The sequence below is a fragment of the Geotrypetes seraphini genome, chromosome 6 (assembly GCF_902459505.1).
Source record: "Geotrypetes seraphini chromosome 6, aGeoSer1.1, whole genome shotgun sequence".
NCBI classification, from domain to species: Eukaryota; Metazoa; Chordata; class Amphibia; order Gymnophiona; family Dermophiidae; genus Geotrypetes; species Geotrypetes seraphini.
In genome coordinates this window covers 4606671-4631906 of record NC_047089.1, presented here as the reverse complement: position 1 = coordinate 4631906, position 25236 = coordinate 4606671, and the positions used below count along the sequence as shown (strand labels likewise).

At 46.7% G+C, this 25236-nt stretch overlaps 1 protein-coding gene across 6 annotated transcripts in view; it reads right to left on the bottom strand.

The window, feature by feature from the left end:
* NUP98 (nucleoporin 98 and 96 precursor) overlaps nt 1-25236 on the bottom strand; it is a 330912-nt gene that overhangs the window by 247652 nt on the left and 58024 nt on the right. For all 6 annotated transcript variants that reach the window (XM_033947374.1, XM_033947378.1, XM_033947379.1 and 3 more), the window contains 2 exons: nt 11947-12086; nt 2640-2747 (listed from right to left, as the gene is read on the bottom strand). In XM_033947374.1, the coding sequence (XP_033803265.1) occupies nt 2640-2747; nt 11947-12086 (248 nt within the window). The remainder of the gene's footprint in view (nt 1-2639; nt 2748-11946; nt 12087-25236) is intronic.

Genomic DNA, 25236 nt, shown 5'->3' with positions numbered 1-25236 from the left:
CTTCCAAGTATATCTACATTGAAAATGCTGCAATTTAAACCACTCTATGTCCACTAAGTCTGCAAGTTATGTCTATACTGTAATTGCTGTAATCTAAATCCCTTTGTCCATGCTGTAAAGTCTGTATGTCTCACTACCTATACTATGAATGTACTCCTGTAACCCTTTCTGGACTCCTTTGGGAGGACGGGCTAAATAAATAAATTAAATAAATAAATACTTCATTAAAAGGTCTCCATCGGTGGGAAAACCCATACAAAACATTGTGGCTACTGTAGCTGGGAAGGGAAACAAAAAGTCCATATACACATCAATGCTCTAATGTCCAGTGACAGGTGGCTTATAAATAGTTTTGATACTCACCACCAAAGCATGCTGTATCCTCAGAGAGACGATACAGACACAGATCCTACTAAGGAAATGCAACTCACATAGCTCATTCTGCCTACAGGGGCGCAGAGAGGACTTCTCCCTCGGTATTCATAGACATAGAAATAGACGGCAGATAAGGGCCACGGCCCATCTAGTCTGCCCACCCTAATGACCCTCCCCTACCTTTGCCTAGTGAATAGATCCCACGTATCGATCCCATTTGGCCTTAAAATCAGGCACGCTGCTGGCCTCAATCACCTGCAGTGGAAGACTATTCCAACGATCAACCACCCTTTCAGTGAAAAAGAATTTCCTGGTGTCACCTCGTAGTTTCCCGCCTCTGATTTTCCACGGATGCCCTCTTGTTGTCGTGGGTCCCTTGAAAAAGAAGATATCTTCTTCCGCTTCGATGCGGCCCGTGAGATACTTGAACGTCTCGATCATGTCTCCCCTCTCTCTGCGCTCCTCGAGCGAGTATAGCTGCAGTTTGTCTAACCGTTCTTTGTACGGGAGATCTTTGAGTCCCGAGACCATCCGGGTGGCCATTCTCTGAACCGACTCCAGTCTCAGCACATCTTTGCGATAATGTGACCTCCAGAATTGCACACAGTATTCCAGGTGGGGCCTCACCATGGATCTATTATACAATGGCATAATGACTTCAGGCTTACGGCTGACGAAACCCCTGCGTATGCAACCTAGGATCTGTCTTGCCTTGGATGAGGCCTGCTCTACCTGACTGGCAGCCTTCATGTCCTCACTGATGATCACCCCCAAGTCTCGTTCTGCTACCGTTCTTGTTAGGATCTCACCATTAAGGGTATAAGTCTTGTATGGATTATGGTTGCCTAGGTGCATGACTTTGCATTTTTTTGGCATTGAAGCTAAGTTGCCAGGTCCTAGACCAGCGCTCCAGTAGGAGTAGGTCGTGCATCATGTTGTCGGGCATTGAATCTTCATCCGTTTAGCATTTACCCACTACATTACTTAGTTTGGCGTCATTGGCAAATAATGTTATTTTACCTCGAAGCCCTTCTGCCAAGTCTCTTATAAAGATGTTGAATAGGGTCGGGCCCAAGATTGAGCCCTGTGGCACTCCACTGATCACCTCTGTCATTTCGGAGGGGGTGCCGTTCACCACTACCCTTTGAAGCCTACCACCAAGCCAGTTCCCAACCCATTTCGTCAAAGTGTCACCTAATCCTATAGAACTCATCTTGCTCAGCAACCTGCGGTGTGGTACGCTATCGAATGCTTTGCTAAAGTCCAGGTACACGATGTCCAGGGACTCCCCAACATCCAGCTTCCCCGTCACCCAGTCAAAGAAGCTAATCAGGTTGGATTGGCATGATCTCCCCTTAGTAAACCCATGTTGAAGGGGGTCCCGTAGATTTTCCTCATCCAGGATCTTATCCTATTGGTGTTTGAATTAGAGTTTCCATTAGTTTGCTCACTATTGATGTTAGACTCACTGGTCTGTAGTTTGCTGTCTCCATCTTTGAGCCTTTCTTGTGGAGTGGAATGACGTTAGCCATCCTCCAGTCCAACGGGACGCTGCCTGTACTAAGGGAGAGGTTGAAGAGCACTGACAGTGGCTCCGCCAAGACATCACTCCACTGTCAGCGCTCTTCAATCTCTCCCTTAGTACAGGCAGCGTCCCGTTGGACTGGAGGATGGCTAACGTCATTCCACTCCACAAGAAAGGCTCAAAAATGGAGACAGCAAACTACAGACCAGTGAGTCTAACTAACATCAATAGTGAGCAAACTAATGGAAACTCTAATCAAACAACAATTCACGGGGGTTAGGTGTACAGCCGGACCGCGAAGTGTGAAAAATAGCGAATAACTTCTCAGCCGGCTCTGACCTACCTCCACCTCCCTCCTTACCTGGTGGTCTACAACGGGAACTCACGGCAGCCATTCTGATGACGGCTCTGCACGGGGCAGGAGCATAGGAAGATCGCTCCTGCCCCGCTTCGCCGCTAGATCACCAGGTAAGGTTCTGGGAAGGCATGTACAGCTTAAAAATAGCCAAAAAATGAAAATAGGTTTTTTGCAAAAAAATCGTGAATAACCGAATCCGCGGATACTGAAACCGCGGATTCGGAGGGAGAAGTGTACTACTTCTAGAGCAATACTAGCAGCCATTAACTTTGAAAATTATACTATGATGGGCACTGCAACTAAATGCAATTGGAAAGCACATTGGACAGATGAATTTCATAAAGCCCAGCACACACATCCTTCATTTCGGCAGTCACTAACCTCCAGGGATTTACTTTCATACTCCTTCATGGCAGTAATACATTGGTGCTTAGTGCTGATGTTGGTGCTGACGCCAGCTTTCACCATGGTGTCCGTGCCTGTTGGGGGCTACAGAAGTAAAGATAAGAAAGTGTCTTATTAGATCCCCTTGGCAACAGACATTGGCTCAAAATATCTTATTTTCTTCCCTGTGTCATGCGGTGCCTTAATATTTACACTTAAGTTACAAACTACCAGAAGCTTATCCAGACTTACCTCTCAGTCCCTGCAAGCAGGATTGAACAACTGATCATCTCATCCTCTTTTGGGACTGAGACTGACATACCAAGATCTTACTTTTTGCTATTTCACTGCTCATATGACTTTAAACACCAAAGTTCCTCCTCTGTCAGGTTAAGCAACCTTCATGGCTATATATCTAAATGTGAAATAGGACAAATCTTGATATCACTACAAACTACATGAATCAGATTTGACCAGAGTAGTGTGGAAAGTTAATATAATAGAAATAGACCAAATAAGTCAAATTCCCATTCTGTGTTCTCCTCTTCACTAATCTGAAAACCCTGGACACACCAGAGCTGTACTTGAACACGTGAGAAATAAAACAATCTGGATCACTCTTCTAAAAATGATGCATTTGGCAATAGAGAACGTACAAAAGTAGCATTCAGACAAGACAACTAAGTGGCTTCAATTTCATGCCCCCGATTATGCAAATGTCAACTACTCAATGATGAGTACATTGAACTTTTAGTGGAAAGTTTTTATGCTAGTAAGCACTCAATTGCGAGCCATGGAATCAAGGGTGAAATACTGGCATGGATTAAAAACTGGCTGTAGCATAGGAAACAGAGAGTGGGGGTAAATGGACAATACTCGGACTGGAAGAGCGTGACCAGTGAGGTGCCGCACGTCTCGGTGCTTGGACCCATGCTCTTCAACATCTTTATAAACGATCTGGACATTGGTATAACGAGTGAGGTGATTAAATTTGCAGACAATACGAAGTTATTCAGAGTAGTGAAGACGCAGGGGGATTGCGAAGATCTGCAATGTGACATAATCAGACTCGAGGAATGGGCATCAACATGGAAGATGAGGTTCAACATGGATAAGTGTAAAGTGATGCATGTCGGTAACAAAAATCTTATGCACGAATACAGGATGTCCGGGGCGGTACTTGGAGAGACCTCCCAGGAAAGGGACTTGGGAGTTCTGATTGACAAGTCGAAGCCATCCGCGCAATGCGCAGCGGGTGAACAGAATGCTAGGAATGATAAAGAAGGGGATCACGAACAGATCGGAGAAGGTTATCATGCCGCTGTACCGGGCCACTGTGCACCATCACCTGGAATACTGTGCCCAGCACTGTTTGCCATACATGAAGAAGGACATGGTACTACTCGAAAGGGTCCAGAGAAGAGCGACTAAAATGGTTAAGGGGCTGGAGTTGCCATACAGCACAGTTACTTACCGTAACAGGTGTTATCCAGGGACAGCAGGCAGATATTCTTGACTGATGGGTGACGGCACCGACGGAGCCCCGGTACGGACAATTTTAGAGTGATTGCACTCTAAGAACTTTGAAAATTCTAGTAGGCCGCACCGCGCACGTGCGAGTGCCTTCCCGCCCGACAGAGGCGCGTCGGTCCCCAGTTAAGATAAGCCAGCTAAGAAGCCAACCCGGGGAGGTGGGAGGGACGCAAGAATATCTGCCTGCTGTCCCTGGATAACACCTGTTACGGTAAGTAACTGTGCTTTATCCCAGGACAAGCAGGCAGCATATTCTTGCCTGATAGGTGACCTCCAAGCTAACAAAAAGAGGGATGGAGGGAAGGTTGGCCATTAGGAAAATAAATTTTGTAAAACAGATTGGCCAAAGTGTCCATCCCGTCTGGAGAATGCATCCAGACAATAATGTGATGTAAAAGTGTGAACTGAGGACCAAGTAGCAGCTTTGCAGATTTCCTCAATGGAAGTAGATCGGAGGAAAGCTACAGACGCTGCATAGCTCTAACTTTTGTGGCCCGTGACAGAACCTTCCAGTGTCAGGCCCGACTGAGCATAACAGAAAGAAACGCAAGCAGCAAGCCAATTGGAGAGAGTGCGTTTAGATACAGGATGACCCAACTTGTTAGGATCAAAGGACAAAAATAGTTGAGGAGATGATCTGTGGGGCTTAGTACGTTCAAGATAGTAAGCCAGAGCACGTTTACCGTCCAAGGTATGCAAAGCCTGTTCACCTGGTGAGAATGAGGCTTTGGAAAAAATACAGGCAGGACTATGGACTGGTTAAGATGAAAGTCAGACACAACCTTAGGAAGAAATTTGGGGTGTGTCCGGAGAGAACCACCTTATCATGGTGAAAAAACAGTGAAAGGTGGATCCGGCCACTAGTGCATGCAGTTCACTGACCCTCCTGGCAGAAGTGACAGCTATAAGGAAGACCTACTTTCCAGGTAGAAATTTGAAATGCGCTGTGGCCAAAGGTTCAAAGGAGGCTTTATTAAAGCGGCAAGAACCACATTGAGATCCCATATCACAGGAGGAGGCTTGAGAGGTGGTTTCACATTGAAAAGGCCCCTCATGAACCGAGAAACCAAAGGATGAGCCGAGAGGGGTTTTCCATGAATTGGCTCATGAAAGGCAGCAATGGCACTAAGGTGAACTCTGATAGAAGTAGATTTAAGACCAGAGTCAGACAAGGAAAGAAGATAGTCCAACACCAGTCCCACTGCTAGAGACATGGTGATGTAAGAGGCACCAGGAAGAAAACGAGACCACTTCTGTTGTAAATTGGAGCATGGCCGGTTTACTGGAAGCATCAATGATAGAGCGGACAGGGTGAGAAGAAGCGAGTGAAGCCGAAGTCAGCCCGAGAGATACAAGCTGTTAGGTGCAGAGACTGTAGGTTGGGATGCAGTAGTGGGTCTGCTGATGCTGAGAAAGCAGAGAAGGAAACAGTGGAAGAGGTATGGGTTCCCTGGTAAACTGCAGTTGAAGTAGAAGGGAGAACCAATGTTGCCTGGGCCACCGTGGAGCGATGAGAATCATGGTGGCTTGTTCCCTCTTGAGCTTGAACAATGTTCGCATGCATGAGCGGTAGAGGGGGACAAAGCATATAGGAAGAGACTGGTCCAATCCAGGAGAAATGCATCGGGCGCCAGACGGTGAGGAGAGTAGAGTCTGGAGCAAAACAGGGGCAGCTGATGATTGTGGGGAGCTGCAATAAAGGTCACACTTGAGGAGTGCCCCATTGAGCGAAAATGGAGTGAAGAGTCGAGGGATCGAGAGTCCATTCGTGAGGTTGGAGAATTCTGCTGAGATTGTCCGCTAAGGAATTCTGTTCCCCTTGAATGTAGACAGCCTTCAGGAATAAGTGACGAGCTGTCGCCCAAGACCAAATCCGTTGGGCTTCCTGACACAACAGGCGAGAGCCGTTCCTCCCTGTTTGTTGATGTAGTACATTGCAACTTGATTGTCTGTGCAAATGAGTAGTACTTGAGGAAAGAGAAGATGTTGAAACGCCTTGAGGGCATAGAACATCGCTCGGAGAGTTCCAGGAAATTGATGTGGTGTTTCTTTTCCTGGGCAGTCCAAAATCCCTGAGTTTGGAATTCGTTCAAGTGAGCTCCCCAGGCGTAGGGGGAGGAATCTGTGGTGATGACTAGTTGATGATGGAGGTAGATGGAACAGCAGACCTCTGGATAGATTTGAAGATGTCAACCACCAAAGAAGCGACTGTCGAAGAGACGAGGTCACAGATATGTGTTGTGAACAAGGATTCCGTCGCTTGGGACCATTGGTTCGCTAAGGTCCTTTGAGGAGTACGCAGGTGGAGACGTGCGAAGGGTGTGACATGTACTGTCGAAGCCATGTGCCCCAATAGCACCATCATGTGATTCTGCAGAAATGGTAATCTGTTGAAACACCTGCTAACAGAGATGGAGGATGGCATGGAGGCGGTTGGATGGAAGAACGCCCCTCATCAGAAACAGTGTCCAGAACGGCTCCAATAAATTGAAGTCGCTGGGTCGGAATGAGGTGAGACTTGGGTAGATTGATTTCGAACCCTAATAGTCGAAGGAAGTGAATGGTCTGATTGGTGGGCAAGCAGAACCGCCTGAGGGGAATGAGCTTTGATCAACCAGTCGTCCAGATAAGGGAAGACTTGAAAGTTGTGAGAGCGGAGATAGGCCGCTACCACAATCAGACATTTGGTGAATACCCTGGGAGAGGAGGCCAGGCCGAAGGGTAGCACTTTGTACTGATAATGATGTTGATTGATGAGAAAGCGCAGATATTGTCTGGACGTCAGATGGATAGGAATATGTGTGTAAGCCTCTTTGAGATCGAGGGAGCATAGCCAGTCGCCCTGAGCGAGAAGAGGGTAGAGGGTGGCAAGAGAGAGCATTTTGAACTTCTCCTTGACCAAACATTTGTTGAGATCTCTGAGATCTAAGATGGGTCTGAGGTCTACGGTCTTTTTGGGAACTAGAAAGTACCGGGAGTAAAAACCCTGACCTCGCTGATCTTGAGGAACTTCTTCGATGGCATTGAGAAGAAGGAGGGATTGAACCTCTTGAGCGAGAAGGAGGGACTGTCTCAGTCTTGTTGGAAGCAGACTCTTTTGGCAGGCCTAACGGCGGGGAGTCTGAAAATTGAGGGAGTAGCCATGGGCTATGATCGAGAGCACCCACTGGTCGGTGGTGATTACCTCCCATCGAGAGTGAAAAATGGTTAATCGACCTCCTATGGGCTGTGGAAGAGGACAGGAGGGAGGGAGACTGGCAATGCCGAGAAGGGAGTCAAAAGGGCTGAGGTCGGCTTAGTCTGAGTGACAGGCTTTATGGTAGGTGGCTGTTGCTGACGTGCTTGTTGGTGCTGTTGCCGCTGCCTCCGAGGTTGTGGAGGTTGAGGCTGAACTGGCCGAGCAGAAAACCACCTCTGATATGATGGCTGCTGTCTAAATGGACGAGGAGGAGGAGGCTTCTTTTTATTTTTCAGCAAAGTATCCCACCTCGTCTCATGGGCAGAGAGCTTTTGAGTGGTGGTATCCATAGATTCTCCAAAGAGCTCATCACCCAGGCAGGGAGCATTGGCAAGGCGGTCCTGGTGGTTCACATCAAGGTCGGAGACTCGGAGCCATGCCAATCGTCTCATCGCTACAGACATAGCCGTGGCTCGGGATGTGAGTTCAAAAGTATCATAGATGGACCGGACCATGAACTTCCTGAGTTGTAGGAGACTGGAAGTGCATTGTTGGAATGCAGGAAGCTTACGGTCAGGAAGATACTTTTGAAAAGAAGAGACTTGCTGAATCAAATGTTTCAGGTAAAAAGAGAAGTGAAACGCATAATTACCTGAACGGTTGGCCAGCATTGCATTTTGGTAAAGTCTTTTACCAAATTTATCCATGGCCTTGCCCTCTCTGCCAGGAGGGACAGAGGCATATACACTAGAGCCTGCCGATTTTTTGAGGGTGGACTCCACCAGCAGAGATTCATGGGGCAGCTGGGGTTTGTCAAACCCTGGAATAGGAATCACCTTGTAAGCGATTCCAGCTTCCTAGGGGCTCCTGGAACGGTCGAGAGGAGTTTCTAAATTTTTGTAAAAGTTTCCCTCAAGATGTCATGGAGGGGCAACTTTAAAAATTATTTCGGAGGCTGGTCAAAATCCAAAGCATCAAGAAATGCTTTGGATTTTTTAGAGTCAGACTCTAGATGGATGGAAAGGGTGTCCGACATCTCCTTAAGAAACTTGGTGAAGGACGAGTGCTCTGGCTTACCAGCAGGATCCTGCACCGATGTAACATCCTCCTCCGAGGAATAATCTGCCTCGGTACCGAGGGGGTCATCAGAATCATCCCACAAATCAGGGTCCCGTACCGATGACAGACGGCCCTGAGAAAGTGGGGTAGAAGGTTCGGTATGCTTGGTTTTGCGTACCGATTTACCAGATCTCATGGACACCGTACCGGGTGACTGTACAGCAGTACGGGTGCCAGAGAACGGCACCGGCTCCGAAGTCGAGTAAGCAGTGCGTCGAAGAGACTTCAGTTCCGCCAAGAGAACAGGCATAGAAACAGATTTTTGCGGTGCCGACAACGTCGATGCCGACAAAACAGGCTGTTCGACGATCGGCACCGAATGCTCAGTAGGTACCGACACTGGAAGGCTCGGAGTCAGCAGAGCCGGGAGCAAGTGTTGTAACTGCTCCTTAAGCTGGACCTGAAGGATGGATGCTATTCTCTCATCCAGAGACGGTCCCGATGGCACCGGTACCGCTTTTTTCTTGCTCAGTACTTGCAGTGCAGCTCGACACTCAGGCGAAGTCGATGCCGATGAAGAGGCAGTGACTTCAATAGGAGCGGAGCGTTTGCGAGGCCGGCGCGCAGTCTGCAGAACTTGGCTCACTGCTTGTTCGACTGGCGGGCTAAGGACACTAGGGGATGGCTTCTTAGCCGGCTTACCTACAGGGTGCGACACCGAGGATGGATCTTGCGGTGTCGAAGTCACCGGTGCCGATTTGGAGGAAGATGATGGTGTCGATGCCGGGGGAACTTCCATGGCGGCACCGAAAAGAATTCGCTGTTGAATTTGGCGATTCTTTAGAGTTCTCTTTTGGAGAGAACTGCAGCGGGTGCACGTTTCTGCCCTATGACCCAGACACTGAAGGCACCACTTGTGTGGGTCGGAAAGGGAAATAGGACGTGCACATCGCTGACACTTCTTAAAACCCGGTGAAGGGGGCATGAAGGGAAAAACGGCCGTAGCAAAATCGAAGCCCAAGGCTTCGATGGTGCCAACAGGCCCCACCGGGGCTGACCGGAAAAAAGTCGAAAAAAATGGACTGTTTTTTTTTTTTTTTTTTTTTTAAATAAAAGAAAGAAACAATAAGGTGAATAAATCACGACAAGAAAATAACGCGCGAGCAGGAAGGCGAGAAAAATTTGAAAAAAATTTTCCAACAGCAGTTGGAACACGCGTCTTCTTAGCTCCGCGGAAACTAAGAAACTGGGGACCGCGCGCCTCTGTCGGGCGGGAAGGCACTTGCGCGTGCGCGGTGCGGCCTACTAGAACTTTCAAAGTTCTTAGAGTGCAATCACTCTAAAATTGTCCGTACCGGGGCTCCGTCGGTGCCGTCACCCATCAGTCAAGAATATGCTGCCTGCTTGTCCTGGGATAAAGTGAGAGATTGGAGAAACTGAGCCTCTTCTCCCTTGAAAAGAGGAGACTGAGAGGGGACATGATCGAAACATTCAAAATAGACTTAGCAGATAAAGACAGATTGTTCACCCTCTCCAAGGTAGAAAGAACGAGAGGGCACTCTCTAAAGTTGAAAGGGGATAGATTCCATACAAATGTAATGAAGTTCTTCACCCAGAGAGTGGTAGAAAACTGGACCGCTCTTTCGGAATTTGTTATAGGGGAAAACACCCTCCAGGGATTCAAGACAAAGTTGGACAAGTTCCTGCTAAACTGGAACGTACGCAGGTGAGACTGGAATCATTTAGAGCACTGGTCTTTGACTTGGGGACTGCCGTGTGAGCGGACTGCTGGGCACGATGGATCACTGGTCTGACCCAGCAGCAGCAATTCATATGTTCTCAATAGCAAAATACCAAAACACACAAATAGATTTGCAAAAATCATTTGCTCCACCCAGGTAAAACAGGTGCTTCTAAACACCTATAAACAGGAAACTGATTTTTATCCAATTCTTTAAATCTATACATGGAGGTAACAATGCAATTCTATAAATTAACATGAAAATTCAAATTAACTTCTGCAATATGACTTAGAACAGTCCTTAAAAACACTTAACAGATATAGATATTGCATATATATACACACACACACACGAAAGCTCTTAAAAAAAATAAAATAAGTGCAGAAACTTTTTGAACACTATTAAATATCTGAAAAGGAAATTACATCACTTTTCCACAGGTGAGCTGGCTTGCCTTAGTCACATATCACAGAATGAAGCCTTAAGACATCCACCCCATGAGGAACATTTAATAGAAATAGTGGGATATCCAGATGATAAATATAAAACATATGAACAATTTCTAATCATGTTCTGACTGTCATTATAACACCACCTTTATAAATAATTAATAATGAACATTTTTAATCATGTTGTTTTTTACTGTTTTCTTCTTTAAGCAATGAAACTAGTGGTGAGCAAATCATAAATGTTGCAAATATCAATCTTTAGAACCTCTTATGATATGTATATCATTTCAAGTTCCTATCATGTAAGGCTTTATAATCATTTATGCTCACCACCACCTACCAATAAACTGTTTATCTTTTTTAATATTTTTGCTATTTTTACTAAAAACTCTCAATAAATTTATGCAACAATTAATTAATAAACAAAAGGCAAAACTTATCTTTAAACTTGGTGGACCCTGCCACTATCAACGCCTCCCGACGCCCTTTGTTTTTTATATGCGTTTCAACCCCTGATGGGTCTTTTTCGGGGGATGTAGCATATAAGCTGCCTTTCTTGGATATCTTTGCTGTTGTTTCTATCTTTTCAAACCGTATGTGGACAAACATCTTTATTGCTACCGACAATATAATATAATGTAATTCCAGCTTTTAAGGCGTGTAGCTTAACGGAAAAAATATCCTCTGCATGTCATATTTTGAAGATGAGATATTCATTGTTTAGAAATTACACCTTTGGGACCACTGCTGAACTAGAGCTCCATCAACAGAAACCACAGGAATCCATCCTACGAATTGGAGTCTTTTTCTAGATCTCTCAAAGATGGTTTGGATTTGCTGCAGAAAGGAAACAAGCCTAAAAGAAACAGCCTGGAAGCCACAAGAATATTTCTTTTCTAACCAGGACAAGAGTGATGCTAAGAGGTCATTCCCAAAACATTCCAGCCCTCAGCAAAGATGCCAAGTTGCCCTGTTTGGGACAGTCCTGAATTTCTGATCAACCTATCGTGGTGAATTATGGTACCTGCAGCGCTGATTTCAATAGGCAGAAACAAGCACTATAAATCTCACATTGCTTTGGAATATAAGTTCAGATGTCTCCAGACTAGAACTGAGTAACTTGGCATCTCTACTTTAGTAAGTAAGGAAAGTCAAGCCACTGGGGCATGGCCTTGTGTGTGAATTGCCAAATGGATTTCTAGACTCCACTCTACTTCATGATTCTAAGGATGAAAGAGAACTAAACTGCAATTCTAAATGGTCCTTACCCCTTTAGGAAAGGGAGCGATCCAGCTCAAATTTTACAGAATTGAAACCAGAAGTGGTTGGATAGATAAACTCACGTTAAACTTAATGGTAGTTCCTGTTGGAACAGCAGCAAAACTTGCAGGTCCAAAGAGTGAGCCAGATGTCCCCCCAAATGGATTGGAGGTGGTGTTCGTGGTTCCAAAGAGACTTCCACTGCTGGTACTTGTGCCAAAATCTGTTACCCAAGAAACAGGGTTGGGAGAAGGAGAAGAGAGGAAAATAAAATGCAAGATTTATCAATTCAAGCCCAGCCACAAATATCACTGAAAAATGAGAAATTTTTGGTAGGGACGGGGTTTACACAGCACTGGATTTCACACACACACATTTCCAAACAGTAACTCACATGTGCTGTCAGCAAAAAAAAATGTTACATTTAAATCATAAAAATAAAGAACCTCACCCAAAAAAGTCAAAATCGACCCAAAATATGGGCTGCGTGGTGCGTGTTGCGTGGATATCTCCTGATGAAGCCCTTTTAGTGGTGAAATGGGGATACTCACTTGAGAGAGCTACTACTTTCATGGTCCCCCACCTACAACAAAAAGCTAAGTACCTAACGCAAGATTAGCAGTATTGGTCCTATCATAGCCCTCGTTTTGGTCTATAGCTGACACCTACGGGCACTTGAGGTCTATTTTTCCTTTTCATCTGCTAATCTACTGCATATTTGAAAACTTGAAGATTTGGATGTTATTCACATATATCAAGCTTGCCTTGTTTTGATATACATTTAAATCGTAACCATCATGGTCTTGAGCACCAAGTTCACCTGCTCTATTCATCATTTTCCTATAAGTTTATTTGCTCTTACTTTTACAGAAAAGCCAAGGCTACATTTTAGGTATCCCAAGGGTCAGAAGACAGTGCAGTGATTTGGGGTTCAATAAAAAGAGATTAGGCTTTTACAAGGGGCATTCAATAATTTATGTACCTCAGTAGGAAACATAAGAATTGTCGTTGCTGGGTCAGACCAGTGGTCCATCATACCCAGCAGTCCGCTCATGCGGCAGCCCTTAGGTCAAAGACCATTGCCTTGAGTCTAGCCTTATCTGCGTACGTTCTGGTTCAGCAGGAACTTGTCTAACTTTGTCTTGAATCCCTGGAGGGTGTTTTCCCCTATGACAGTCTCCGGAAGTTCGTTCCAGCTTTCTACCACTCTCTGGGTGAAGAAGAACTTCATTATATTGCACAGAATCTATCCCCTTTTAACTTTAGAGAGTGCCCTCTCGTTCTCTCTACCTTGAAGAGGGTGAAAAACCTGTCTTTATCTACTAAGTCTATTCTCTTCATTATCTTGAATGTTTTGATCATGTCCCCTCTCAGTCTCCTCTTTTCAAGGGAGAAGTGGACTAGTTTCTCTAATCTCTCACTGTACAGCAACTCCTCCAATCCCTTAACCATTTTAGTCGCTCTTCTCTGAACCCTCTCAAGTAGTACCGTGTCCTTCTTCATGTACGGCGACCAGTGCTGGATGCAGTATTCCAGGTGGGGGTTTACCATGGCCCGGTACAGCAGAATAATAACCTTCTCTGATCTGTTCGTGATCCCCTTCTTAATCATTCCTAGCATTCTGTTCGCCGCGACCGTGCATTGCGCAGACGGCTTCAGTGACTTGTCGACCAATACTCCCAAGTCTTTTTCCTGGGGAGTCTCTCCAAGTACTGCACCAGACATCCTGTATTCATGTATAAGATTTTTTTTACCGACATGCATCACCTTATACTTATCCACGTTAAACCTCATTTGCCATGCCGCAGCCCATTTCTCGAGCGTGTTTAAGTCACATTGCAGGTCTTTGCAATCCTTGTTTTATTTTTCAATATAATCCCCTGATAACTGCATCCTCTTTCACCTCCAATGACTAACCTCTTTGAAAAAATTTTTGTTTTACCTTCAAACCAGGATGTCGCAGCTTCCTTGACATCTTCATCACTTGGAAAACCGCTATCCAAGAGAGATTTCTTCAAAACTCAGAACAGGAAAGAATCCAAGGGAACCAGGTCAGGACTGTAGGATGGATGGTTCAACTGCTGAAATCCATATTCTCATATGACATGCAATTATCATGACATGTGCACCAACACACTGTCATGAAGAAGCAGTACGCCTACTGTGAGTTTTCCTCATCTTTTCTCCTTGATTGACTCCTACAAAGCGATCACTGGATTGGCATAACTCTCCCTGGTTATGGTTGTCTTGTGTGGCATGAACTTCAGAAGCAAAAGTCCCTCATCCCAGAAGACAGTTGCCATGACTTTGCCTGCAGATTTTTCATTCTTGAACTTTTTTGGGGTGGGGAATCACTTGTGCTTCCACCGTATTAACTCCATTTTGGACTCAGAATCTCTGTGATAGATCCAAGTTTTACCTCAAGTCACCAAATGATGAAAAAAAATCACTTCGACTTCACGAAGCATCTCCAAGTTCTCCGGTCAGCACTGGAGCCTCATGTTCTTCTGACACGGCATCAGCATTCTTGGAACCCATCTTGCACTACCTTGGATGTGCCCAACTTTTCATGAATTATTTTCTAAACTATACCTGCCAAGATGCCCATGTCTTCAGCTATTCGGGAAACCTTAATTTGTCTGTCTGCCAAAATTAAATCTTCCAACTTTTTTAACATTTCTGTGGAAGTTGCTTTCACAGGCTGTCCAGTGTGAGGGTCATCTTTAATGGACTCTCTCCCACTTAAACTGCTTACTTCAAAATTTTATTTTGTAGGATGATGGGTCAGACTCAACATAAACTGCAATCATGCATTCATGGACCTCCTTTGGCCTTTTCCCTTCTTTTGTGAGAAATTTTATCATTGAACGGTGCTCCAAACCTAGCAGTGTCTTACGTGCTTTGCACGAGGACTTTCCTGACATCCTGTTAGACTCACACTGAGTAGCAACTGTGCATGAGTAACCTGAGACATGTCACATCATATACAGACTTGTTTTAACAAGCTTACTACTTTTTACATATTCAGGTAAATAAATTATTGAATGTCCCTCGCACCTTGATAATAACTTTTCCAGTAGATAGTGGTGGTGTGCTGAACCATGGGTCTTCTGATCACCATTTTCAGTACCTCCTCCTTCTCCCTGCTCTCTGCTGCCCCAGTCAGTTTCAAAGCTGATGACAGCTCTACAGGAGAGAACAGGAGAAGGAGAATGGGGAGACCCTCCACCAAGACTTTGATCTGCTCATAAATATAACACATAGCTCAAAAACACCATGGAGGGGAAGGAACCAAGTTAAAACTTTATGAAAAAAGCCATCAGAAAGTGTAGAACTCTGGTAAAATCACCTAGAACTATTTACAGGCAATATATAATGTCTTCCAATATACTATAATAAAAATCCCTTCAAAAAACTTGTGGAGCACACTGAAATCCTCAAAGTATAGGCTGTAGCATGAGTCCAGACATAAACTATATACCAATCAAACAGTTGAGTTAAGAGATTATTCGGATCTCAAGTGCTCACAGTTATATGCCGACTGACAAGTCTTAGCATGTGAGCAATCATCGGTCACATGAGAGCTATATGCTAAGACTTGTTTAATCGGCATATAACTGTGAGCACTTGAGATCCGAATAATCTCTTAACTCAACTGTTTGGTTGGTATATAGTTTATGTCTGGACTCATGCTACTTCCAATATACTATAGCAGGAAGAAAGGTCAGAGATGCAGAATTCAAATAGCCAGAGGTCCAGGCAGGCCGGGGGGGGGGGGTGTCAGCATACCATCCCTATCTACTGGAAAAGATGTTATCAATGTAAGGACCTAATCTTTTTCCACTGGAACTGGGATAGTATGCTGAACCATGGGAATTACCTAAGCAGTCCAAGAAACCCCGAGTGGGAGCAATAAGCCTGCCTTCAAACTGAGGCTCCAAATGAGGAGTCCTCTTCAGCTGCTATGTTCCCCCTATAAAACTTACTGAAAGTATGAAGGGATGACCAAGTCACTGCCCAGCAAATCTCATCCAAATGAACTGTCCTGGCTTCAGCCCAGGAAGAGGCAAGCCCTCTCAGCAAATACACTCAAAGAGTGAAGGAAGGCTGTCTACCACAGGCAATGTAGCAGGTCGAAATGACTGACCCGATTCATCATGAAATGATAGCCATGGAAGCCAGCCTCCCCTTCTTAGCTGATTTCGTTAACAGAGGTGTACTAAGAGATGAAAGTCATTCGTAACCTCCAGGTAACACAAAATAGCCCTTGGGACATCCAGCACCTTCAAGACTGTCTTTCTTATTAAAACCTGAGGGATGGAAAGCGAACTTTCTAGTTGATGTGAAATGCAAAGACCACTTTTGGCAAGATAGAGGGAATGATCCTCAAGGAGACATCTGCACCTCTGTGATATGCAGGTAAGAGTCTCTGCATGACAAATCTTGCAGTTCAGTTTGGAAACATGCCTTGCAGAAGTGATGGCCACCAGAAACATCATCTTAATAGTCAAGTCCATTAGGGTGGCATCCTGTAAGGGCTCAAAGGGATCCCTTTCAACATGATGTTTAGATTCCAGGATGGAAAGGACTGGCAAACCGGGGGTCACAGCTTCAGGGCACCTTTGAAGTACCTGACAACATCCGAGTGCACAGAAAGAGAACATTTAGCACACTGGGACCTGAAACAAGAAATACCAGCTACTTGAACTTTCACTGAGGAAACTGTAAGCTCCATATCCAGACCTTCTTGAAGAAAGGACAGGACAGCAGATACTGAAGCTGTGGCAGGATCCAGCTGTTCCTTGCAGCACCAACTTTGGAAGGTATCCCATGCCTTGGCGTATGCTGCAAATGTGGCATGCTTCTCGGCTTTCAAAAACAGTGCACATACCAGATCCGAGTAGTCTTTCTGGCTCAAAGCCAAGCATTAAAAGTGCTCTTGATCTTGCAGGACGATCAGTCCTTGAGAGAGACGTCCTCAGAATGGCTGAAGTCTGAGAGGACAGCCGATCTGAAGAAGCACTAGGTCTGCGTACCAGGGGCATCGAGGCCAGTCTGGGGTCACTGGGATAACCCATTCTTGATGCCTGACCACTCTTCTCATGACTCTCCCTACCATGGGCCAGATAGGGAACACGTACAGGAGATCATCCATTGGCCAAGGCAGAACCAGCATGTCGATCCTTGCTCTTCCCCACTCTTATCTATGGGTGAAGAAAACCCCACTTTCTTGCTGGTCGCCATCGACAAGAGGTCAAACGAAGGGATGCCCCATCAGTCAATAATGCTCTGAAACGTTTGAGGCAAGAGGGACCACTCTCCTGGGTCCAGAGTCTGTCTGCTGAGAAAATCCACCTTTACGTTTTGCATGAGCTGCTGTGATAGCCAGATGAGTCTCTGCCCAGTGAAAGAGAACTTTTGCCTTCTTCAGGAGGCTGACACTCCTGGTGCCTCCTTGCCTGTTGACATATGCCACTGTTGTCGTGTTGTTGGAGAACACCATGACCATTTTATTCGACAATCGGAGCTGAAACTGAATCAGCGCCAATCAGATGGCCCAGGGCTCCAGCCTGTTGATGGACCAATGGCACCGAGATGGAGACCATTGCCCCTGCACTGGGTTATGCTCGCAGTGCGCTCCCCAATCCAGAAGGCTGGCATCCATTTTCAGTGTGATCCAAGAGTTGATGCTCAGAGGCATCCCTGAGAACAACGACAGAGGGCAAAGCCATCAGGACATGCTGCTGTGGGCCTCCTTCATCCAGGGCAGTCAAACATGTAGAGGATCTCTCTGCAGAGACCAGCGAATGAGGACAGAATGCTACAGGGAGTGTATATGCGCTCTCGCCCAAGGGACCACTTCTATTGTGGCTGCCATGATGCGACCTCATTTGGAGTATTGTGTTCAATTCTGGTCTCCTTATCTTAAGAAAGATATATTGGCGTTAGTAAAAGTTCAAAGAAGAGCGACCAAGATGGTAAAGGGGATGGAACTCTTCTCGTATGAAGAAAGACTAAAACGGTTAGGGCTCTTCAGCTTGGAAAATTGACAGCTGAAGGGCGATATGATTGAAGTCTACAAAATCCTGAGTAGAGTAGAACGGGTACAAGTGGATTGATTTTTCACTCTGTCAAAAATTACAAAGACTAGGGGACACTCAAAGTTACTTTTAAAACCAATAGGAGGATTTTTTTTTTTCCATTCAGAGAATAGTTAAGCTCTGGAACGCGTTGCCAGAGGATGTGTAAAGAGAAGATAGCGTGGCTGGTTTTAAGAAAGGTTTGGACAAGTTCCTGAAGGAAAGATCCAGAGTCTGTTATTGAGCAAGATATAGCGGAAGCCACTACTTGTCCTGTATAGGTAGCATGGAATATTGCTACTCCTTGGGTTTTAGCCAGGTACTAGTAACCTGTATTGGCCACCATGAGAATGGGCTACTGGGCTTGATGGACCATTAGTCTGACCTAATAAGGCTATTCTTATGTTATTATAATCCCAGGCAGACAGAGAGTGCTGCACCAGGAAAGCTGAAATTTGGTTTCCAAATTTCAGTCTGCATGCCTCTGGAAGAAACACTCTGTTGCGCTCCATGTCGAAATGCCCCCCCCCACCCCCCTGCCCCCCCTGCCCCACCCCCCTGCCCCCCCCGCCCCCACCCCCCCCCCGCCCCCCCTGCCCCCCCCCAGATACTCCAGGGAATGAAACAGATTGCAACTGGCTCTTCTTCAGGTTGACAATCCATCCTAGACCTTGTTAAGATAGTTTGAACCATGCTCTCTGCTGCCTCCTGAGAGGCTGCTCTGATGAGCCAGTCATTCAGGTAAGGGTAGATAAGCCAATTCAGCTTGCAGAGGTAAGCCGCCACTACAACCATCACCTTGGTGAAAGTCCAAGGTGGGGGGAGGGGGGGAGATAGCCAGGCCTAAAGAAAGGGTCTTGAATTGAAAATGCTGCTCCAAGACACGAAAGCAAAGAAAGCATCTGTGGTCCAGTAAGTCCAGTGCCACCAGGAACTCCACCAGTTGCACTCAAGCAATGACTGACTGGAAAGTCTCCATACCAAAATGAGGCACTTAATGCCACACTGATGTACTTCAGATCCAGGAACTGAGCCTTTCTTGAGCACAACTAAATATACGAAGTATCTGAGAGAGCCAGAATCTTTGTCTGCAACTTGCTCAATGGCTTGAATGTCCAGCAACCTTCAGGAGGGTCACCTGGACTTGGGCTGCTCACCGCAAGTCCACGAACCACACAGACATGGGACGAGCAAACTCCAAACTTGTAGCCATCCCCAATGACTTCCAGAACCCATTGGTCGGTTGTGAGAGCCTCCCATGCTTTCAGAAGTCCTGCAGTCTACCTCCTATCTTGTATGGGGAGGCAGGATACCTGGCGTCAGTGTGACTTTTTGGGCTGCCCCCCCCCCCCACCCCCCAATCAGGGGTTGGAGCCCTGGGATTTTCTATTCCCTGAGAATCTGCACCGTGGACTCTGAAAGGATCTCTGGAATGAGGAGCCAGAGAAAAAAAGGCACGCACAAAAGGATCCATGGACCTGCACTTTAGAATTCCTGGGTCTGCTGTCCATGAAAGACTTCAGACAGCTAGCCATGAAGTCATCCAGACCACCAGAGAGTCCACTTTAGACATAGCAAACATTTGCTAGAACCCTTGATCCATAGGATATAGCTTGGACATTTCTTTCGCCACCTTAAGGGAGCCCTCCATGGCCTCCCAGTGCTCAGAAATTAAGACTACCATATCCGGGTGCCAGGGAAAGGCATTAGATTGATAGCAGACCATGCTCAACAGAAAATAATGGGAAGTAGGCTAAGGAGAATCAATTGTGAGCTCCTTCAGAGACTCAATAAGCATATCTGTCAGAGCAGCAGACTTGAAGAGCCTGCAAAATGAGGGGTCCTCACCCTGATCCGCAGCAGCACTCAAACCCTGTTCCCCATCGCCCAGTGTCGTATCGTCTCTGACCAAGGAATCTCCTTGGGAGAAAGGATAAACAAACAGATCATCATCCTCAGGAACCCCTTCCGACCAGCTGTTCAGGGAACAGACGTGTCTCAGTGGAAGAACTGAAGCTGGAATACGGAGAGGCTGTGCAGGAGGTTGCTCACTAGTTGACCCAGAAGGTGCCAAATAGGCCGACATAGGCTTGCCAGAGCAAGTGCACAAAGTTAAAGGGCATGGAAGACTGAGAACCCCCTTCAAAAGGAGGGTTAGAGCGCTTTTGTTTCGTTTTGGGGCCAACAGATACTTTATTAGGCACTGGCGTTGAAGCACTGTACCCCAGGGGGTAAAATCATCCTCTAAACATCGTTTGACATCAATAAGGAGGTCAGAGGCTAAACTTGAGGTTCCTGCCTCTCAGCATGCGAGGCAGAACAAGTGGCACAAGGGCGCTCTTCGGATGCCCATCTGGGACAAACTTGGCATGAATTCATGTCATTGGAGAATAAGGACTCCATTCCTGGTGGTTAGAATTAAAAAATGAGGCTTTTTGAAAAAAAAAAAGTTGAGAACTTAGAATTTAAAGCGGGAAAAAAATCCAAGATGGCTCCCCACCAGGATTTCCCGCTGAAAAAGTGGCTAGAACTCAAACAGAGGACTTCAAAATCAGCAATTTTAGGATTTATGGGGTGGGGAACAAGGCTACAATATATAACCTCAAAAATCACTATTTCAGACATCCCCCCCCCCCCCCCACTGGGCTATGACAGCTCTACTCACAGACCAGACGCTAGGAAGATGTGCTGGAGGCTGCCACAGCTCCTCTCAGGTTAGCTGAAGTAACGGAGAGGATCTCTGCCACCAGGAAAGCTGCCTTATCTGACTTTTCAGCTGCCAGTTCGGCTCCAGCCAGATAGCCTCAACCCCTGGAACCAGGATCCAAACACTGCCAACACCATGTGCACTCCAAAGAAACACAATTGGTACCTATACAGCCTATGCTACTCTCCAGACCACGTCAAGGAGTGAGCAAACAGCAGGGGAAATCCCTGAGCTCCATAGTTCCCATAGAATCCACCTGTCAGCTGCAGACCAAAGTCTGCTCCTGTCATGTAGGCTAAGCAGGTACTGAAGCTAAGTAGGAACACAAATTCCCCTGAAAAACCATAACAACTACATGAAAAACAAAGACGACCAAGCAGATCAAATTTGCTCCTGCAGGCTCTCTTGCAGAAGTAATAACTGACTGGGGGCAACAGAGAGCAGGGAGGAGATAGTGCTGAAAGCAGTGATCAGTATTTGCTGCAATGGACTTGCAGAAGAAAGACCCTTGGCTCAGCATACCATCCCTATTGTACCAGAAATCAAATCTCTGCATATTCTTTGTGGATATCCTGAAAACATGACTGGTACTCCAGGACTGAAATGAGAAACACTGACCTAGGGGATGAGTAGATCTGCATCCCTCTATCCCACAGCCTTTCCTCATTTGAAGTCCACTCCATCCACCTATTCACTCCTTTACCTCTGTGGATAGCGGTCATTTATTCCCCCTCCCCCCCAAGTCCCCTTCCTCCTTTCTCACTGAATTTGACTCCTAGCTTTTCGGCTTCCTTGATTCATCTTCTCCCTCCCTCATTCTTGGGGACTTTAACTTTCACCCTGATGATCCCGCTGACAAATATTCTGCTAAATTTCTTGCCTTATCTTCCTCATTTGACCTCCAGCTTTGCTCCACATTCCCCATTCATCAGGATGGCCACTGCCTTGATCTTGTCTTTTTTTCCAACTGCGCTCTCTCTAACTTCTCTACCTCACTGCTCCCCATCTCTGATCACCATCTGATAACCTTCACCATCACTCCCCCTCTGCCACGCCCAGTCACCTTCAAGAGGTTTTGAAATCTTCAAGCCCTTGATCCTTCTATGCTTTCATCCACTGTTTCACTTCTCCTTGCCTCCACTATGTTAACTAAGTCTGTCCACAAGGCTATCTTGTCATATAACTCTATTCTCTCCTCTGCTCTGGCCACCCATGCTCCCTCTAATCCTTGCTCTGTCAGGCATACCAATCCTCAACCTTGGCTCACTCCCAGTGTCCATTACTTACGTTCCTGCACCCGCTGTGCTGAGCGCCTTTGGTTCAAATCTCGCACATGTGCTGACTTTCTTTAATTTAAATTTATGCAGACCTCCTTTAATTCTGCACTTACATGGGTCAAGCAAGACTACTACATCCAACTAACTAACTCCCTTTCTTCCAACCCTTGTCGTCCCTTTGCCACACTAAACTCCCTCCTCAAAGCACCCCCACTTCCAACCCCTCCTTCTCTCTCTCCCCAGATTATGGTCAATTACTTCCATGACAAGGTTCGCAAGATCGCCCTTGAGTTCACTACAAAGTCACATCCTTCTCCTCTACCCTCCCATCCACTCTCCTGAACTTCAATCTCACACCTCCCCTTCATCCTTCACCCAAACAGCTCGGGAAGCTTTTCTTGTCTGGTCCCGCCAGCTTGTCCCTCCGTCAACTACCGCTGTAATCATAGAGGAAGAAACTGCACAACTTCTTTCTTCAGCCAAGCCTACTACATGCCCCTCAGACCCTATTCCCACCCTTCTGCCCCATCTGACATACCGTTATCCCTCCCATATGCCATATTCTCAATCTATCTCTTTCCAGTATAACTGTCCCTGCTGCCTTCAAACATGCGGTGGTTAAGCCGCTTCTCCAAAAACCCTAGCGGGACCCCTCTTACCTGTCCAACTATCATCCTGTCTTCCCTTCTTCTGTTCCTATCTAAGATACTCAAGCGTGCTATTCTCCGTCGCTGCCTGGACTTCCTTCTCAACTTGACAGATTCTCGATCCTCTACAATCTGATTTTCGCCCCAACACTCCACAGAGACTGCCCTCACTAAGGTCTTCAGTGACTTGTTCATGGCTAGATCCAAGGGTCTTTACTCTATCCTTATCCTTCTTGACCTGTCTGCAGCCTTTGATACTGTAAATCACAGCTTACTCCTTGATATGCTGTTATTTGGATTCCATCCTCTCCTGGCTTGTCACCTATCTTTCCCAACACACCTTTAGTGTATGTTTTAGTGGGTCCTCTTCTGCTGCTACTCCGCTAGCAGTTGGTGAGACCCAGGGTTCTGTCTTATGACCTCTTCTCTTCTCTCTCTACACCTCTTCCCTCAGTGCCCTGGTCTCCTCCCATGGTTTCCAGTATCACCTATATGCTGATGACTCCCAGATCTACCTCTCTGCACCTGAAATTTCACCTAAAGTCCAGGAAAAAGTCTCTGCTTGTTTGGCTGACATTACTGCCTGAATGCCCTGCTATCATCTGAAACTAAATATGTCCAAGACTGAGCTGCTTCTCTTTCCTCCTAAACCCTCTGCTCCTCCTCCTTTCTCCATCTCAGTTAATAATATTGTCATTGTTCCAGTCTCCTCTGCTCGCAACCTTGGAGTGGTCTTTGATTCTGACCTCTCATTTACTATGCAACAAGCTGTTAAGACCTGTCGCTTCTATCTCTTCAATATCACCAAAATTCCTCTCTGAGCACACTACCCGGACCCTTGTCCAAGCTCTCATAACCTCACGTTTAGATTACTGCAATCTACTCCTAACTGGTATCCCTCAGTGTCGCTTCTCACCGTTGCAATCTATGCAAAACTCTGCTGCACAATTCATCTTCTACCAACCTCGCTACACTCATGTCACCCCTCTTCTTAAGTCACTTAACTGGCTCCCTATCTGCCATCACATACAGTTCAAGATCTTATTGCTGACCTACAAGTGTGTTTATTCTGCTGCCCCTCAATATCTCTCCTCATTTCTCTCTCCTTATACACCTCCCAGAGAACTCCGTTCCTCAGTTAAGTCATCCTTAGCATTACCCTTCTCCTCCACTGCCAATTCCAGACTTCGTTCCTTTCATCTAGCTGCCCCCTATGCCTAGAATAAATTACATGAGTTTGGCCGTCAAGCCCCTTCCCTTTCCTTGTTGAAAAGCAGACTGAAAAAGCACAGTCCGAGACAAACCGGTTAAAGGAGGAGGTTCGAGAAGACGACTCATCCTCCAGAGGCGAAGTAGAACGAGATCTTGGAGCAGCAGAGAAAGATGGAGAGACCTCCCTCAAATAATAGGTTGGAGCCTCCAAGTCTCGAGAGCGGGACACCGAGGACGTTCTACTGAACTGCCTCGGGGGCATCAAGGAACGGCCTCGCTGAAGACGGCTCGGGGAGGACCCCGGCGTCTGAGACACCACCATCCGAAGGATCGGAGAAGCCGGTGGGAAAGAAAATTCCCCCACAGGTGTTTTTAACCAGGACTCAGAAATCCCTCGCCCCGAAGAGGCGGGGAAGGAGTCCGGCGAGGCCTCGCACCCAACGCCGAAGTCACCATGGACCCTTCGTGTTTCACAGTCGGGGACCGGCCTCGATGCGGCGGGGAAGTCTTCTGTCGCTTCGAAGGTACCAGGTGCGAGGAGGAGTAAACCATAGTCCGGGGTCCCGCCCAGGACACCCGGAGAGAGTATAAGGCCTCGAATTGTGAGAAGAGGAATCACTCAAGGGCAAGCGGCGAGACTTACGGGACAAGCCTCGAGGAATCTCGGAGGGAGGCCCAGGCTGGTCAGACTGGGACCTGGTCGAGGCCGGGGTAAACTGATTCAGAACTGAGGAAATCTGCAAAGTAAGGATAGCTTTAAGCATGTCCTTGAACATAGGCGCCGAGACCAGCGAAAGCTGGGGTTGAGGTGCAGCAGTGCGCTCCTTCAGGGGCAACCTCGAGTAAGAGTATTCCCTACGTGAAGAGGCACACTTAGGACAATGTCTCGAAGAGGCCGACGAAGCGGCACTCGCATGAGACTCCGAGGGAGGCTTCTTTGCTGGCACACCTGCGGAAGGAAGAGGAGACTTATCTGAGGCTGGGGTGGCAGGAGGAGCCGAAGTCAGGGCCTTCGAGGTCGACAGCGACTTCACCAAGGTCGAGGTCTTCGAAGTCGTGGCCCCCACTGTCAGGACCAAGGCCAAGGCTGTCCCCGCTGTCTCCATGGGGCCAAAAAGTTGGAGGATTTTTGCCACTCGCCGAAGAGCCCGTGGTTGGAGAGTAGCACAACTTGGGCAAGACTCGGCGTGATGATCAGCCCCAAGGCACTCCATACACCAACGATGGGGATCAGTGATGGAGATCACCCGGGCGCACTTAGTGAATTCTTAAACCTGGTCAGAGGCCGGGACATAGGAAAAAATACAGCTGTGGCCCCGCGAGGCCAGGCGGCCTGACATAAACCGGTAGCCTGGTCGGAAAAAAGTACAAGGAATTGAAAAAAAATTTTTTTTTTTTTTTTTTTAACAAGACAAGACACGCCGCACAGCGACTCACCCGAAAACAATAA